The sequence below is a fragment of the Marmota monax genome, unplaced genomic scaffold, assembly GCF_021218885.2.
Source record: "Marmota monax isolate L192 unplaced genomic scaffold, Marmota_monax_Labrador192_F-V1.1 WCK01_AAM20220418_F8-fsc00001, whole genome shotgun sequence".
Taxonomy (NCBI): Eukaryota; Metazoa; Chordata; class Mammalia; order Rodentia; family Sciuridae; genus Marmota; species Marmota monax.
Genome location: NW_026693777.1, coordinates 45,608,762 through 45,625,884, shown reverse-complemented (window position 1 = coordinate 45,625,884; position 17,123 = coordinate 45,608,762). Strand labels below are relative to the sequence as shown.

The 17,123-nt window shown below is 47.3% G+C and overlaps 1 protein-coding gene across 1 annotated transcript; it reads left to right on the top strand.

Annotated features, from left to right (window-relative positions):
- The first annotated feature begins 128 nt into the window (after positions 1-128).
- Strc (stereocilin) lies at positions 129-17,117 on the top strand. The gene is made up of 29 exons (XM_046461764.1): positions 129-180; positions 424-1,209; positions 1,298-1,322; positions 2,077-3,328; positions 4,327-4,389; positions 4,487-4,597; positions 4,765-4,931; positions 5,117-5,303; positions 5,438-5,553; positions 5,809-5,941; positions 6,289-6,471; positions 6,740-6,778; positions 6,942-7,109; positions 7,260-7,325; positions 7,791-7,916; positions 8,149-8,207; positions 9,222-9,345; positions 9,465-9,577; positions 12,364-12,499; positions 12,919-13,115; positions 13,284-13,374; positions 13,556-13,712; positions 14,345-14,514; positions 15,099-15,254; positions 15,793-15,935; positions 16,117-16,265; positions 16,520-16,617; positions 16,702-16,849; positions 17,029-17,117. Exons 1-29 carry the CDS (start codon positions 129-131, stop codon positions 17,115-17,117), a joined length of 5,304 nt encoding a protein of 1,767 aa, XP_046317720.1.
- Positions 17,118-17,123: the final 6 nt, after the last annotated feature.

The following is a 17,123-nucleotide window of genomic DNA, read 5'->3' as shown; positions in this document are numbered from 1 at the left end:
CTTGAAAGACCACACTACCATGTCAGTGGAGCCTCGGGGTGCCTATAGTGCCCTGCCCTCACCTGGCTATTCCACACAAGGTGAGAATAACCAGAACTCACCTCTGGTACCAGTGCTTACCTGGAAACATGGCTCTGAGCCTCTGGCCCCCACTGCTGCTCCTGCTGCTGTCCTGCACAGGTGAGAGATACAGAGAACAGTGTTGAGGATTAAGGGGAGGGTTGCTTAGAAAGAGATGTAAGAATGTGTAGGTTAACCAGATAGGAAAAAAAAATACTAAAGGGACAAGGAAGAGGGGCAGAGATTGTTGCCAATGAAAGGGACCTCATTTCATCTTTACATGCAGGCAGGGAATTGTGTTCAGGGGCAAGGCTGACTGGGCTTTTTCTCCCTATTAGTGACCTTTGGTTTCTCTCCTTACAGTGACTCTGACCCCTACCGGACCTCAGTCCCTGGACCCTGGTCTCTCTCTCTTGAAATCATTCCTCTCTACTCTGGACCAGGCTTCCCAGAGTTCCCTCAGCCGTTCACGGTTCTCTGCATTCCTGGCCAACATTTCTTCCTCTTTTGAGCCTGGGAGAATGGGGGAGGGACCAGTGGGAGAGCCCCCACCTCTCCAGCCCCCAGCTCTCCGGCTCCATGATTTCCTAGTGACACTGAGAGGCAGCCCAGACTGGGAGCCAATGCTGGGGCTGCTGGGGGATGTGCTGGCACTGCTGGGACAGGAACAAACTCCCCGGGACTTCCTGGTGCACCAGGCAGGTGTGCTGGGTGGCCTCGTGGAGGTACTGCTGGGAGCCTTAGTTCCTGGAGGGCCCCCTGCCCCTACACGACCCCCATGCACCCGTGATGGTCCCTCTGACTGTGTCCTGGCTGCTGACTGGTTGCCTTCTCTGCTGCTGTTGTTAGAGGGCACACGCTGGCAGGCCCTGGTGCAGGTGCAGTCCAGTGTGGACACCACCAATGCCACAGGTCTCAATGGGAGGGAGCCAGCCCCTCACTTTTTGCAGGGTTTGTTGGGCTTGCTTACCCCAGCAGGGGAGTTGGGCTCTGAGGAAGCTCTTTGGGGTGGTCTGCTACGCACAGTGGGGGCCCCCCTCTATGCTGCCTTCCAGGAAGGGTTGCTCCGTGTCACTCACTCCCTGCAGGATGAGGTCTTTTCCATTCTGGGCCAGCCAGAGCCTGATGTCAATGGGCAGTGCCAGGGAGGTGAGTGATGCTGGGTAGGGGGCTTGGATGAGGTAGAACAAGATGGGTGAGATTGGGGTAGTTCTCTTTCTTGCTCTTTTCCTCCTAGGTAACCTTCAACAGCTGCTTCTCTGGTAAGTAACAAAAGACCAGTTCTGAGGGGTTGGACCTGGGAACTCTAGAGTTGGAGGCTGAAGACATCAGCCTATAGAGCCAAGGAGAAAACTGATGGGAGGAGTGTGGCTTAGGGGTTTTGGAGTGTGAATGTCTGGGTTAGGGTTCTTTGTCCATCTCTTCCTAGCCATGTGGACTTGGGCGTGTTACATACTTTATGTCTCAGTTTCCCCATTTGTAAAATAAAGATGATAATATTAGTTACTGCAGAATTGTTGTAAGGTATGAAATGAGTTGACATTGTATGTATAAACTGCTTAGAACAGTACCTGGCTTAATAAACTTTAGCTAATAAAGATGGGGTATGGAAAAAGAAGAAAGACTGAATTCCTCTACTCCCTTACTAATTCAGTACATCAGTGTCAGTGTAGTTAGGCATATTCAGTTGCTAGGCAGATTTCCTGATATGAGGCCAATCAAGGATTGAGTTTAAGCTACCTAAAACCAGATGAAAAAAGGAGAAAGGAAGGAGTCAGGTAGACAGAACGGAGTCCAACTGGGGCTGTTCCTAGATGATTTTGTGCTTTGGCAGCACAGCTCTCTCCTTTTCTTCATCCTAGCATTTAATCCAGTAACACCTACACTCAGGAACCTCATTTTTGGAAAAGCCTATGCTTTCTATGCCCTCTGCAGGGCTCTGGGGTAGGGTCATACTCTTCAGTTGGAAGAAATGTGATCTAACCAGATCCTGCCTGTTCCTCCCTCTACACCCAGGGGCATCCGGCACAATCTTTCCTGGGATGTCCAGGCACTGGGCTTCCTATCTGGATCGCCACCCCCACCTCCTGCCCTCCTCCACTGCCTGAGCACCGGTGTGCCTCTGCCCAGGACTTCCCAGCCCTCAGCCCACCTCAGCCCTCGCCAACGACGAGCCATCTCTGTGGAGGCCCTCTGCGAGAATCACTCAGGCCCAGCACCACCCTATAGCATTTCCAACTTCTCCATCTACTTGCTCTGCCAGCATGCCAAGCCTGCCACCCCACAACCCCCTCCCAGCACCGCTGCCATCTGCCAGACAGCTGTGTGGTATGCAGTCTCATGGGCACCAGGTGCCCAAGGCTGGTTACAGGCCTGCCATGACCAGTTTCCTGATCAGTTTCTGGATGCAATCTGTAGCAACCTCTCCTTTTCAGTCCTATCTGGCCCCAATCGCCGCCTGGTAAAGCGGCTTTGTGCTGGCCTGCTCCCACCTCCCACCAGCTGCCCTGAAGGCCTGCCCCCTGTACCCCTCACCCCAGAGATCTTCTGGGGCTGCTTTTTGGAGAATGAGACTCTGTGGGCTGAACAACTGTGTGTGGAGGCAAGTCTACAGGCTGTGCCACCCAGCAACCAGGCTTGGGTTCAGCATGTGTGCCAGGGCCCAACCTCAGATGCCACTGCCTTCCCACCCTGCCACATTGGACCCTGTGGAGAACGCTGCCCAGATGGAGGCAGCTTCCTGCTGATGGTCTGTGCCAATGACACCATGTATGAGGCCCTGGTGCCCTTCTGGCCTTGGCTAGCAGGCCAGTGCAGGATAAGTCGTGGGGGCAATGACACTTGCTTTCTAGAAGGGCTACTAGGTCCCCTTCTGCCTTCTCTGCCACCTCTGGGTCCATCTCCACTCTGCCTGGCCCCAGGCCCATACATGCTTGGCATGCTATCCCAATTACCACGCTGTCAGTCCTCTGTGCCGGCCCTTGCCCACCCCACTCGCTTGCACTATCTCCTGCGCCTGTTGGCCTTTCTCCTGGGTCCAGGGGCTGGAGGGACTGAGGCCCAAGGGATGCTGGGCCAGGCCCTGCTGCTCTCCAGTCTCTCAGACAACTGCTCCTTCTGGGATGCTTTCCGCCCAGAGGGCCGGCGCAGTGTGCTGCGGACAGTTGGGGAGTACCTGGAGCAGGAACAACCAACCCCAGCAGACTTCGAACCCACTATCAGCCTTAGCTCTGGCATGAGCAAGATGGAGCTGCTGTCTTGCTTCAGTGTGAGTGAGTTTCCCTTGGGGGAAAGTTCCTGGAATAAGGGAGGGACCTCCAGGGGAATTCCTTCAATGTGAGAGGCAGGAGAATGTATTTACAGTGATGTAAGCACACAATTCTAGAGTCTGACAGGCTCGGGTTCACATCTTAGTTCCATGATCAACCTTGGATAGGTTATTTAGCCTCTCTGAGCAATATCTTTCTCTTCTTATCTATAAACTAGGAGTAATAATGGTGCCAATCCCTTAGGGGGCTTGTAAGGATTATATGAGATAATACATGCTGACATGCTGTGGGCTTAGCTCACTGTATGATACATAAGCATACAATAAATGTTATATTATAATTATTCTTTTGCATTCTTTGATTCTCCCCCTTTCTGCTCCAGAAAGAAGAGGAATCAAGTTAGAGGGCTCTAATCCCCTCCCTACCAAGTTAGAACTGGGGGTTGGCAGTATATAGGAAGGTAAATCAGGAATGAGAAAGATTCAGGGGGACTACAAATCAGAAGGCTTGGGCTGGGTTCAATTATGCCATAAATTAGTGTGATCTTAGATAAGTAGATCAGTTTTTCTGGGCTTCAGATTCTTCTCTGTAGAGTGAAAGGGCTTAAAATATGTTAAATACCATATTTCATTCATTGAGTATCTGTTATGTGCAAGGCACTTTGTTAGGTTCTATTGGGTATATAAAGATCCTTGACCCCACATTAGGGCCCCCTTTTTTAAGCTCTGGCTTCAAGGAAATGGAATCGGGTAGACTGGTAGTAATTTGGTTTAGATGTACAAATACTTGTTGAGCCAACTGTGGACCTGGCATGGGAGAGGACATGGAAAAGCTTAGAACATGGACCCAGACTTAATGGGGCTCAATCTCTGAAGAGACACACATACTTGCTTCAAATGGAGGATAATCATCCCTGAAAGTTGATTTTGGGTGCCTGGGGAAGCTGCAGGAGGACAGAAGAGAGGCTATCTTGGCATCTTGTCTTTTTCCCCACCAGCCTGTGTTGTGGGATCTGCTACAGAGGGAGAAGAGTGTTTGGGCCTTACAGATTCTAGTGCAGGTAACAGGTGGAGGGGTGCAGGGGTGGACTGGGTGACAGCCATTGCCTAAAGTCCTTGTCCAGTGAGGTCATGCCCACCATGATCTCCTGTTCCCAGGCATACTTGCACATGCCCCCAGAAAATCTCCAGCAGCTGGTACTTTCAGCAGAGATGGAGGCTGCACAGGGCTTCCTGACACTCATGCATCGTTCCTGGGCCCAGTTGCAGGTGGGCATAGACGGGGAGGGAGCAATGATGGAGGGCAATCTAGGGATGAAGTTTGCTTGGAACCTGGTATTCCAGAGTCTTGCCTTAGTGGGAGAAGGAACTCCAGAGAGGAGATGGCAAGAATACTGAGCATCTCCAGAGCTAGCATCCATTCCTATGTCTCCCAGGTGCCCCCATCCGAGGAGCAGGCTGTGGGTCGCCTGACAGCCCTACTGCTCCAGCGGTACCCAAGCCTTACCTCCCAGCTCTTCATTGACCTGTCACCACTCATCCCCTTCTTGGCTGTCTCTGACCTGATGCGCTTCCCACCGTCTCTATTGGCCAATGACAGTGTGTAAGCACCACTCCTCCAGTTTTCATTAGTATCAGGCCATCCCCATGACCCTAGTAGCCCTGTCCACAACTCCTCCCTGTTAAATTGATGACAGTCTCCTTTCCTTCCATGAGAGCTGGGCTACAGAAGATCAGGGGACAATAGTTTGGAATAGGTAAAGGGTTAAGACCCATTATTCTCCATAGCCTGGCTGCTATCCGGAATCACAGCCCAGGGATGAGGACTGAACAAAAGGAGGCCCTGGCAAAACGACTTTTGGCTCCTGAACTGTTTGGAGAAGTGCCTGCCTGGCCCCAGGAGTTGCTGTGGGCAGTACTGCCCCTGCTCCCCCACCTCCCTCTGGAGAACTTTCTGCAGCTCAGCCCTCACCAGGTATGAAAATCATCTTCTTTACTTGACTGGCCTGTCTTCTTGTAGTTGGGATAGGCAGTGACATGTCTCCTAGTGGGCCCCTCCCTGTAAGTGTCCTATAGTGCCCCAACACAGGATGACCCTCCCCATCTCAGATCCAGGCCCTGGAAGATAGCTGGCCAGTGGCAGGTCTTGGGCCAGGGCATGCCCGACACGTGCTGCGCAGCCTGGTGAATCAGAGTGTTGAGGATGGTGAGGAGCAGGTACGCAGGTGAGTGTTTGTGGGAACAATGATCAGACCAGATGGGAGAGGAAGAGAGGTAGGTATAGCTGCCATGTGGATTGGTGTTCTAGGAAGGAAGGGGAAAGAGAGTACACAATGGGTCTAGGCTGTGTAGGGCTCCAGGAGAGACATATGGTGCCCACATTTCCTAGTTTCAAATTGCCTATGCCACGTACTCACATAGTCCCTATCTTAGTACTAGGCTCTGTAATCACATGAAGGCCAGTTTCATGCTCTCCTCAGACTTGGGTCCCTCGCCTGTTTCCTGAGCCCTGAAGAGTTGCAGAGTCTGGTGCCCCTGAGTGATCCAATGGGACCAGTAGAACAGGGGTTGCTGGAATGTGCAGCCAATGGGACCCTCAGCCCAGAAGGACGGGTAAGCCCCTTGACACAGGCCTATAAAACTCCAGCCTTTCCCTGAGATGTGTGGATGACTTGCCTGATTTTACCAACCAAGTTCAAGCACAGAGATACCAACCCCTCCCCTACCTCTGATACCTTCATTTCTCCCTCCATGGTCATTCTTACCTGTTACTACCTCTTCTTGGCCCTACCCTATCTGGTCTGTGGTACCCAAAACGTCCTTTGCCATCTTGAACTTAATCTACTCTGGTCCCATCCCTGGTTCCAAGGAAAGGTCCTTGGAAATCTAGGTGTGGTATTAAAGAGGAGGTTAAAATCCATCTGTCTCTCTTTCCAGTCTCAAACCTTCTTCGGTTACAGGTGGCGTATGAACTTTTGGGGGTTTTGCGCTCATCTGGAGGAACTGTGCTAAGCCCCAGGGAGCTGCGAGTCTGGGCCCCTCTCTTCCCTCAGTTGGGCCTCCGCTTCCTTCAGGAGCTGTCAGAGCCCCAGCTTAGAGCCATGCTTCCTGCTCTACAGGGAACCAGTGTCACACCTGCCCAGGTGGGCCTGTCTTACTCTCTAGTGTCACTTTCTGGAGCCCTAGTCAAGAGAATCACATTTAGGGACAACATCAGCCCCTCCTTTCCCTGGGTGAGCACTAAAGGTGAACCCTATCCCAATAGGGTCTTCCTCATTCCTCTTCCTTAGCTCAAAAAGGAACCTGACTCATGTTGATCACTGGGGATGGTTGAGAGGGAGCTGGAAGTTTTGGAGAGCAGGCCCTAGGAACCTATTGAGGACTATTGTTTTCTATTTCATCCCATCCCAGGCTGTTTTGCTCCTTGGACGGCTCCTCCCTAGACATGATGTGAGTAGCAGCCCTCTGGAGATCAGCAGCCCTCTGGAGATCTCTGTCCCCTTTACCCTGCCCTCTCAGTCCCCCTCGTACCTATTGCCATGCTGCATTGTGACTGTTGTCTTCCCACCACTCTACCCTCTTCCTCAGACCTCTTGTCTTTCTTGCTCCTCAGCTGTCCCTGGAGGAGCTCTGCTCCTTGCACTCTCTGCTGCCAGGTCTTGGTCCCCAGACCCTCCAGGTCATTCCTAGGAGAGTACTGACTGGGGCCTGTTCCTGCCTGGCCCCTGAACTGTCGCGCCTCTCAGCCTGCCAGACCGCAGCATTGCTGCAGACCTTTCGGGTATGAGTGTAGGAAGGATGAGAGCATCAGGGATATGGGTGCCAGATGGGAGGAGGGCAAATTTCTTATAATCAGGGAACCTCCCTACCCAATACTTACCAATTACTTTACATACAAACTTACACAAATACATTACTGATTATCATGCAGGTGAAAGATGGTGTTAAAAATATGGGTACAATAGGTGCTGGTGCAGCTGTGTGTATCCCTGGTCAGGTATGTGTGAGATCTCCCAACTGAGCTCCTCTCTGTGTATGGGGCAGTTCCATCTGGATTGTGTTGCCTTGCATACTTGCCTTGCAGTGGTCTGAAAACTCAAGTTAGCTCTGCGCCCACTTAGATATTAGTAGTTCTTCCCAGTTCCAGATACAGGACAGCATGATCCCATCGTCCTACAATGTCAAAGCCAGAAGTTCCTGAGAATTTTTAAGCCAACCACCACACTTTGAGATGAAAACACCAAGATTCAGAGAAACTAAGGGACATTAGCTTATCAGGTGCCCAACTAGCAGCAACCCTTAACTACAATAGATGTTTATGTATTCATGGCTACAGTGGCAAATGCCATTCCATCACTATCCTAGCTTTGGTTCCTTTCTATGCCTGTGACTCCCCTTCTCTGAGGGCTGAGTGCAGACCCTCTCATCTATTACTACACTGCTACGCCCATCACACCAGCAGCCCATCCCCACCACGTGGCCAGATTGCCTGCTTCCCTTGCTCCCATTAAAACTTCTACAACTGGACACTGCGGCTCTTCTGGCAAACCGAAGACGTTATCGGGAGCTGCCCTGGTCTGAGCAGCAGGTAATTCTCTCACTTCTTCCTCTCAATCTCTTCCATCTTCTTTACCCACCCTTTACCCTATTTGGTGGCTTATCCCTAGGGTAATTTGTAATCAAATCTCTCTCTCATTCTGTCTTTTATTTGGAAGAATAGGGACTGGTATGGTCTACAGAGTGGAGAGGCAGAACTGAGTCCCTAACATCTTAGGCAATATCTTTGCTGGGAAGCAACTCTTCTTTTTTTTCTCTTGTAGGTACAGTTTCTCTGGAAGAAGATGCAGGTGCCCACTAACTTGACCCTTAGGAATCTGCAGTGAGTAATTTGTGTTGAGCGGTCAATTTAATCTAACTGACGTTTTTTTTGTGTGTGTGTGTGTGTACTGGGGATCAAACCCAGGGCCTTGTACACACTAGGCAAGTATTCTACCATGGAGCTACATCCCCAGTCCCCCACTAATATTTTTTAAAAATTCTTACCATGTGTCAGGTACCTTATGATATGCAAGGGGGGATACAGGGATGGATAATTCATAGTCCAGCCTCATCAGCATTCCTCTGGTTCTCCCACCCCCATGCCCTTCTGTCCTTTTACAGTGCCATGCCCATCCTGACTTAGAGCTAAGGAACTCAGAAGAGCTGAGTTCAGGTCCCCATCACTTACTTGTGCTCTTAGGCAAGTCATTTAACCTCTCCAAGCATCAACCTTTTCTTTAATAGAAAGAGAATTAAAATGTACTTACCTCATAGGTAGTAATGACAAGGCAGGGGTTGCATTTGTAACTCTGGTAGAGCACTTACCTAGCATGTATGAGGCATTGAGTTTGATCCTTAGCACCACATAAAATAAATACATAAAATAAAGGTATTGTGTTCATCTATAACTAAAAACAATGACAAGTCCTATAAGATATTTAATATAGTATCTGGTCCAATACAAACTCCCAATAGACATTGATGTTATTTGTTTAATTCAAGGTAACTTCAGAGCCATTGGCCAAGCAAAAACAAATAGGAATAAATAGGTTTTAGTTTATCCACACCCATAATAAAAGAGCTAGGGGCTTCAGAACTTAAATACATAGTTCTTGTCTCTGTTTACCACACTTCAGGTAGATTGATATTGGGAATGTCAATTGACCTTCTCTAAATCTTTATTTTCTTCTCTGATAAACAATGACGATATTAGGGAAAGTTAATGAGAAGATATGTGTATGAACATTTCTTCAACTGTAAATGACCATAAATGAACATCTGTCTTTGTGTTAAGAGTGCTGATATCAAGGAGCAGACAGGCTGTGGCATGTGTTACATCTACCCACTCCCACAGGGCTCTGGGAAACCTGGCAGGAGGCATGTCCTGTGAGTTTCTGCAGCAGATCAACTCAATGGTAGACTTTCTTGAAGTGATACACATGCTCTATCAACTGCCCATTGGGGTTCGAGGGAACCTGGTAAGAGAGGGTACTTGGGCAGTAACTAGCAGGAACACCAAGACTGGGACCCTGGGTGCAGAAACCTAGAACCCATGCTTGGCTCTGTACTGACCCTGCTTCCCCACCCTGTCCCACAGAGGTCCTGCATCTGGGTGGAACTCCAACGGAGGATGACAATGCCTGAGCCAGAACTGACTACCCTGGGGCCAGAACTGAGTGAACTTGACACCAAGCTACTACTGGATTTACCGTAAGCTCTATGGCTGGAGGTACTGGATCCTCAGAAAGCTCAACTAGAAGATCTGCCTTTAGGGAATGCCCAAGAGGAAGCAGTTTTCTGTATGGTGGTTTCCTAATATCATTTATAGCCCAAAGTAGAGGATTCTATTCAAAGTTGCTCTGTGAATTGCTTGGCTCCCAGAATATGGCCCCAACATAGGACAGGGGGAGGGAGACAACATTGTGCTGTGACTTGCCAAGTAATCTTGATATAACCCAGGCCACATTAATCAAATAAGAGTATCTGAAATGAGGGAGGCAATGGTCCAATTCTGCAGACTACAGCTCTGCAGACTACAATTTCCAAAGGATTGTAATCTTCTTAGGGCTTTGTGTTCTCTATATGTTGAGGAGTGGAGAAAATATATGAAAAACATGACAAATGCCTTCAAATCCCTGAGGGGCTATCAAATAGAATGTATAAGGGCATATTTCTGAATAGTTCCATAGGGCAAGATGAGGACTGTAAGATATGGAAAATGACAAACTCCAAAATAGTGTGGTCTGGGAAGAGGAAATGAAGAGGAGGGCAGCACATGGATGGCATTGATCCTTTCCCAGTGCATTCTTTCCCCATGACAGAACAATCCCTAGAAAGGAAGCCAAAGTATTGATCCATCCCCAGATAAATCCTTTCCCAGTGACAGTACAATGGGACCCTGAAGATAAAGAGATAAGCACTGAACACTGACCCCAGACCCTCCATTCTTCTCCAAGTAAAAATATTGCCCAGTAAAATTCCAAATTCTCACAAATCTGTTTCCTGAGTGCCCAAACTGACATGCTCTGTTAATAATTAAGTCACCTCTCAGAGTAACCTATATATATATATATAAGCACAGACTCCCTCTTTAGCCAGTATCTCATTTTCTACCAGGAAAGTGGGCCCATCAGATGTGTGATTTCATTGCTGAATAAAGGCTGTGCTGATCCATGAAGTTTGCACCTGGCTTGGTCCTTTCATACTAACAAGGACTAATGAGTTAAAAACAAATTTTTATATAATATGTGGAAAATTAAGGTAGTGCATTCTTTTTTTATGAAAGTCTGATTGAATTTATTCACTTGCTACTAAGATCTAGATAATCATACATTTCAAGGCAATGAAAGGAGAAATGGTTTCTGAGTTTTAATAAAACACATCAACAACAACTAACACAACTGTAATTATTGAGATTATTTGTTAGTTGTTTGTGGCAATTTTTAAAATTTTTAATTTGTTTTAATTAGTTATACATGCAGTAGAATATATTTATGCACTTTGATATATCATACATAGATGGGATATAATTTCTCATTTTTTAAAAAAATATTTAGTTGTAGATGGATATAATATCTTTATTTTATTTTTACATGGTGCCAGGGATCAAACCCAGTGCCTCATGCATGCTAGGCAAGCTCTGTACCACTGAGCCACAACCCCAGCCCCATAGTTTCTCATTTTTCTGAGTGTACATGTTATAGAATCACATTGGTCATGCAGTCATATATATACATAAAGTAATAATGTCTGTTTTGTTCTATCCTTCCTATCCCCAATCCCTTCCCCTCTCCTCCCTTCACTTCCCTCTTCCTAAACTAAGGTAACTCTGTTCTTTTCTAGTGACTCTTCCTTATTGTGAATTAGTGTCCACCTATTAGAGAAAACATTCAGCCTTTGGTTTCTTGGGATTGGCTTATTTCACTTAGCATGATATTCTCCAGCTCCATCTATTTTCTGGCAAACGCCATAATAGTAATAGTCCAGTGTGTGTGTGTGTATGTATGTTTCACATTTTCTTTATCCATTCATCTACTGAAGGACATCTAGGTTGGTTCCATAGTTTAGCTGTTGTGAATTGAGCTACTATAAACATTGATGTGGCTGCATTACTGTAGTATGTTGATTTTAAGTCCTTTGGGTATAAACTGAGGAGTGGGATAGCTGGGTCAAATGGTGGTTCCGGTCCAAGTTTTCAACCATAGGAGCTATTCAATCCTAAGCTGGGTGGCTCTGTGGCAGAAATGCTATGGAGCAGATTCAAGTATGGGTTGGGAGGACCAGATGAACCTAAGTCCTCTCCATCACAGAGATCCTAGGAGCTTATGAATATCTCCCTGATATATTTATTTTCCCATTTTTGATTCCATTTCACCTCACTGCCATCTGAACTGTAAGTCAGAGTGGGAGAAGGAAGGGTTATAGTGGTCCAGGGGATGTGGTGATGGTAAAAAGCTGTTGACTCCATATATGCATTTTTATATGCCTTTCCATTGATTTTGGCTCTCGTACATAACTGGCCCAGTTCCAGAATTTGCAACCTTGTACAGAGTATAGGATATCACTTTGATTTCTGGGCAAAAGGGCTTTGGTTTTGTTTTTATTAATGCCATTCAAATCCATTTAAATATGTTGGTTCTCTGAGATAACTTAGAATCCCAAGGGCATGGATGAGGTGAAAGATTAAGACCATGAATCAGAAATCCTCATTTGTGAAAAAGGTGTGAAGAATTTTAATAACTAATATCTAGAGCTTTGGAGTCCATTAGATCAGGTGAGATTGTTATTTCTTTTTAGGAAGACAAGAAATAGGTCACTCTCTTTGTTCTCTCCCTTCAAGCAAACAGTGAGAATTTGTTCAGGGCTGTTTGATATCAGTTCCTGTTCATGGTCACAGGGCTTGATCTAGTCACATAAATTATCTGGGGAATGTGGAGTCCTTTCTCAACTTGGCTCGGTTCCAAATGAGTGCACCTGTTGTCTAATTGCTATAATAGGATCCAGTTGATGGACAGACTGTCTGATGAATCTATTATGTTGGTGGTAGAGCTGGTACAAGGAGCTCCAGAGCAGCTGCTAGCACTGACCCCAATCCACCAGGCAGCCTTGGCAGAGAGGGTACTACAAAACCTGGTAAGAGTTCATGCTTCCAGATTCAGATCTGTTACCCTTGGTAATGTGTACCTTTCAAACAGTGTTCTCTGTGTTCTAACCCCCACCTCCCTCTCCTTGCTGCTAAATAGGTTCCTATGCATAAGGCCTTATCCCCTTAGATCTGCCTCTTGATTCTACTCCTTGATAATCTGCTTCATGTTTCTTGTCCATACCCCTTGAAGTTCAAGAAATCTCTTGGATTCCACCTTTCAGTCTTTATGCCTCCTCATATCTGGGCTCATTCACTATTTTTAAAATGTGAACAAAGGTAATGAGCTCACAAAGATGCTAACTTGGGAGCATGAGGGAGGGAAGGTCAAGGGGCTTGGTGTCTGGATCAAAGAGGCTGGTACTCTGAGTCAGAGATAAATTGTCCAAGGATTGATACTCTTCTCCAGGCTCCAAAGGAGACCCCAATCTCAGAGGAAGTGCTGGAGAAACTGGGTCCCTTGGTTGGATTCCTAGGGATAGAGAGCACACGGCGAATTCCCCTACCAATCCTGCTATCCCATCTCAGTCAGCTGCAGGGATTCTGCCTAGGAGAGACGTTTGCTACAGAGCTGGGATGGCTGCTGTTACAGGAGCCTGTTCTTGGGTATGGACCTTTGAGAACTTCAGATTCTAACTTACCCTATACCCAGCCCCTCAACCATCATCTTCAGGGGCAGACTATTCCACTTGCTTAAGTCCTAAGTTCTCCCAATCCTAGCATATCCTCATATCCCTCAGCTCCCTAGCCCATGGTCTTCTTCCTGTCCCCCAGGAAACCAGAGCTCTGGAGCCAGGATGAAGTAGAGCAAGCTGGACGCCTAGTATTTACTCTGTCTACTGAAGATATTTCCTTGATCCCCAGGGTGAGATGAAAGAACAAAGGAGAGTAAATGCATAGAGAGGACTATAAGTTGGTATTGGGGATCTTAGACCAAAAAGTGTGCAGTCTGATTCTGGAAAGTACTGCTGACAGACATAGCAGCTGCAGCAACTGGCCCTGATCCTGTGTGGCTCTCCCCACCTTCCCTTTCCTCTGTCATGCAGGAGGCTTTGGGTCCAGAGACCCTGGAGCGGCTTCTAGAAAAGCAGCATAGCTGGGAACAGAGCAGAGTTGGACAGTTGTGTCGGGGGCCACATCTTACTCCCAAGAAAGCAGCCCTGGTAGCTGGGTTTGTGCGGCCAGCTGCTGAGGATCTTCCAGGTGAAGCTACCCAAATACTCATATTTCCAGCAGGCCATACAGGAGAGGGTCTCAAACAATGATGCAGTCAGAAGTCTGGCCTCTAGAGCTGGGGTTTTAGCTCAGTGGTGTGCTGAGTCCTTAGAGCAAATTCTCAAATCTGTGGTAGCAGGTTTGGTTTGGTAATTTACAAAACAAAATGATTGGAGGGATGATATTCAAATTCCTTTCTAGTTCTAAGGTTCTGTGATTCTGGGAGTTTATAACCCATTAGGTTTTTAGTCTAGGACTCTTAACTCAGTTCTTCCTGGGCTATGTGTGGAGCTCTCTACTGAGATCCCCAGAAGGAAGAAGACTACTTGGGAGCTAGAAATTCTTTGGAGTTAGATACCTGGATTCTAATTTAGCTTTGTCATTAAATTACTGGGCAACTTCCTCAGTAGTGCATTTATGAAATCAGCCCTTGTTCCTCTTCAATCACTTATTGTTCTAATATCCTCTGAGCCCTATAAATCTCAACCCATAATCATTCCTTGACTCATACTGCCTACACTACCCCACCCTCCAAAAGTTGGAAAGGTCATTCATCTACAGATATCTCTCTGGGCATATTTTAATACTATACTGACCCCCAGACCTGCCTTTCTACTCAGAACCTGTACCAAATTGTGCAGACATAAGGGGGACCTTCCCAGCAGCCTGGTCTGCAACACAAATTGCTGAGATGGAGCTCTCGGACTTTGAGGACTGCCTGGCACTATTTGCAGGAGATCCAGGACTTGGGCCAGAAGAACTACGAGCAGCCATGGGCAAGGCAAAGAAGGTTAGGGATAGAGAAGCCAGTAGGAATTGCAGGGGGGAAAACATGAGGAAGTTGGTTGAGAGTGTTATAGGACACAAGAAAATGGGGAGTTGGGTGAGAGGGGAAGAAACAGGAGATTAAAGGGTTAGAGGGTTTTGGATCACAAATAGATTAGAGGGGATCAATGTTTAAGAAAGGGGCTAGAATAGTGGATAGAGAGACTAGAGTAGTGGGAATCAAATTTAGTGTGTATTAAACCATCTGAGTGGCAGGTTTTTAAAATGCTGTTCCTGGGGTCCCATATTAGACTAAGAATCTCAGGTTGGGTCTAGGAATCTACATTTTAACAGATACATCAGTGAGTCTGGTGTACTTGAAAGTTTAGAACTCATAGACTAGAGTTTTCTTTTTTCTATTGATACTCTAATTTTTTAGTCCCAGAAACTATAATCCAATTCTCTCATTTTACAGTTGAGGAAAGTAAAGAAAAGGCAAGTGATTTGCCCAGTGTTCCACAGCTAAGGTTAGAGACAAGATTAAGACCCAACATTCTGACTCCTAGTGCGGTGCTTTCTCCATTCACATTATTCCTCTTTTTTTCCTAGTTGTGGGGTCCCCCCCGAGGATTTCGTCCAGAGCAGATCCTGCAGCTGGGCAGGCTCTTAATTGGTCTAGGAGAACGAGAGCTACAAGAGCTGACCCTGGTAGACTGGGGAGTGCTGAGCACCCTGGGGCAGATAGATGGCTGGAGTTCTGTCCAGGTAATACCTTCTCTCCTCCCTGCCACTTCCCAAAAATCCATCCCATAGACCCAGGCCTATAGGTTACCCAAAGTCCAAGGAATTTTTTCCAGTGACCCTCCCTGACCATTCTTTTTTAAAAGTATGGTGCTGAGAATCGAACCCAGTGCCTCACATGTGCTAGGCAAACACTCTACCACTGAACTACAACTCCAGCCCCTCCCTGACCATTCTTTCTGTCATTTCTCAATAGCTCACTCTAGCTATCTAAGGAACTCGGTGATTTATTCACAGTGAGGTCCTGGACACATAATATTCTCTCCTGCCTCTTTTTCTTTTGCCTCCTTTTTTTTCTCCCCCCCCCCTCCTTTTTTTCTTGAGCAGTAGGTATCTTTAACCTTCCCCCTTGGCCATTGGATCTTCTGAAAGAGCCAGGTCTGGGATTTTTTTTTTTTTAAAGGATATGGTCCAGTAGCAACTACCTAATCCCCTAATAACTTCCCTATTCACTAATTCCCCATGATTTCTCTTATCCTATGTGCATGTACCTCCACTCTAGCTCCGGGCTGTGGTATCCAGTTTCCTACGGCAGAGTGGTCGGCATGTGAGCCACCTGGACTTCATTCACCTGACAGCACTGGGTTACACACTCTGTGGACTACAACCAGAGGAGCTACAACATATCAGCAGTTGGGAGTTTAGGTCACCTGTAGAGGGGTTGTGGGTGATGGTGCTGAGGTGAAGGTGGGCTCTCTGGGGAGGGAAGGATTATGAAGGGGTAGTCCCATGAAAAAAGGGAGATCATTTGAAATCATCTCTTTCCCTCTTAACCACAGCCTCTATCACTGAAGCTGAATTTTCCTTTCTTCCCACTTTTCCACAGCCAAGCAGCTCTCTTCCTGGGCAACCTGCATCTCCAGTGCTCTGAGGAACAGCTGGAGGTTCTGGCCTACCTCCTTGTGCTGCCTGGTGGTTTTGGCCCAGTCAGTAACTGGGGGCCTGAGATCTTCACTGAAATTGGCACAATAGCAGGTGGGGAGGCTGGACTCTAAATGTTGGTGCTAAATTTCAGGATTTGGTTTCCATATCATGGGTGGACTGGGTGGAGGACTGCTTTGGACTTCTTAAAGCAGAAGTCTGAGAAAATGTTTAGATAAGGAGCTAGAGACAATGTTAGAAAAGGTAAAGTAATTTGGGAATAGTTGGAAGGGAAGTTTTAGGTTTGAAGAGAAGGGAAGAGACATGACAGCCTATGACATTTAGATGAATCCTGCTTCCTTCAATAGCTGGAATCCCAGACCTGGCTCTTTCAGCACTGCTACGGGGACAGATCCAGGGGCTGACCCCTCTGGCCATTTCTGTCATCCCTGCTCCTAAATTTGCTGTAAGTTTTGTTGCATTGGGGTCTGGGTTGACAACAGGAGAACCAAAGTTACATGTATACACTAACGCCTATCCCCACTTCCAGGTGGTGTTCAATCCCACCCAGCTATCAAGTCTCACCAGTATTCAGGCTGTCGCTGTCACTCCTGAGCAAATGGCCTATCTGAGTCCTGAGCAGCGACAAGCAGTTGCATGGGCCCAGCATGAGGGGAAGGAGAGCCGAGAACAGCAGGGTGAGTTCCTGACCCTCTATATCCTGATTCACAATATAAACCCTAATTTGGTGCTGTCTGACCCATAGATTCTGCCTAAGGAGATCCTTGGAGTGAAGGGGTCTATAGGAAGAAAACTTGTTTCCAAGTACCATTGGCTCCTGGGAAGCAGAGTTGTGATATTCCTCTATTCCTCATAGGGCGAAGCTCAGCCTCGGGCCTCCAGGAGTGGTCTCAGTCCTCCTGGGTTCTGGTATTGACCATCAGCTTCACAGGACACCTGCTATGAGCCTTT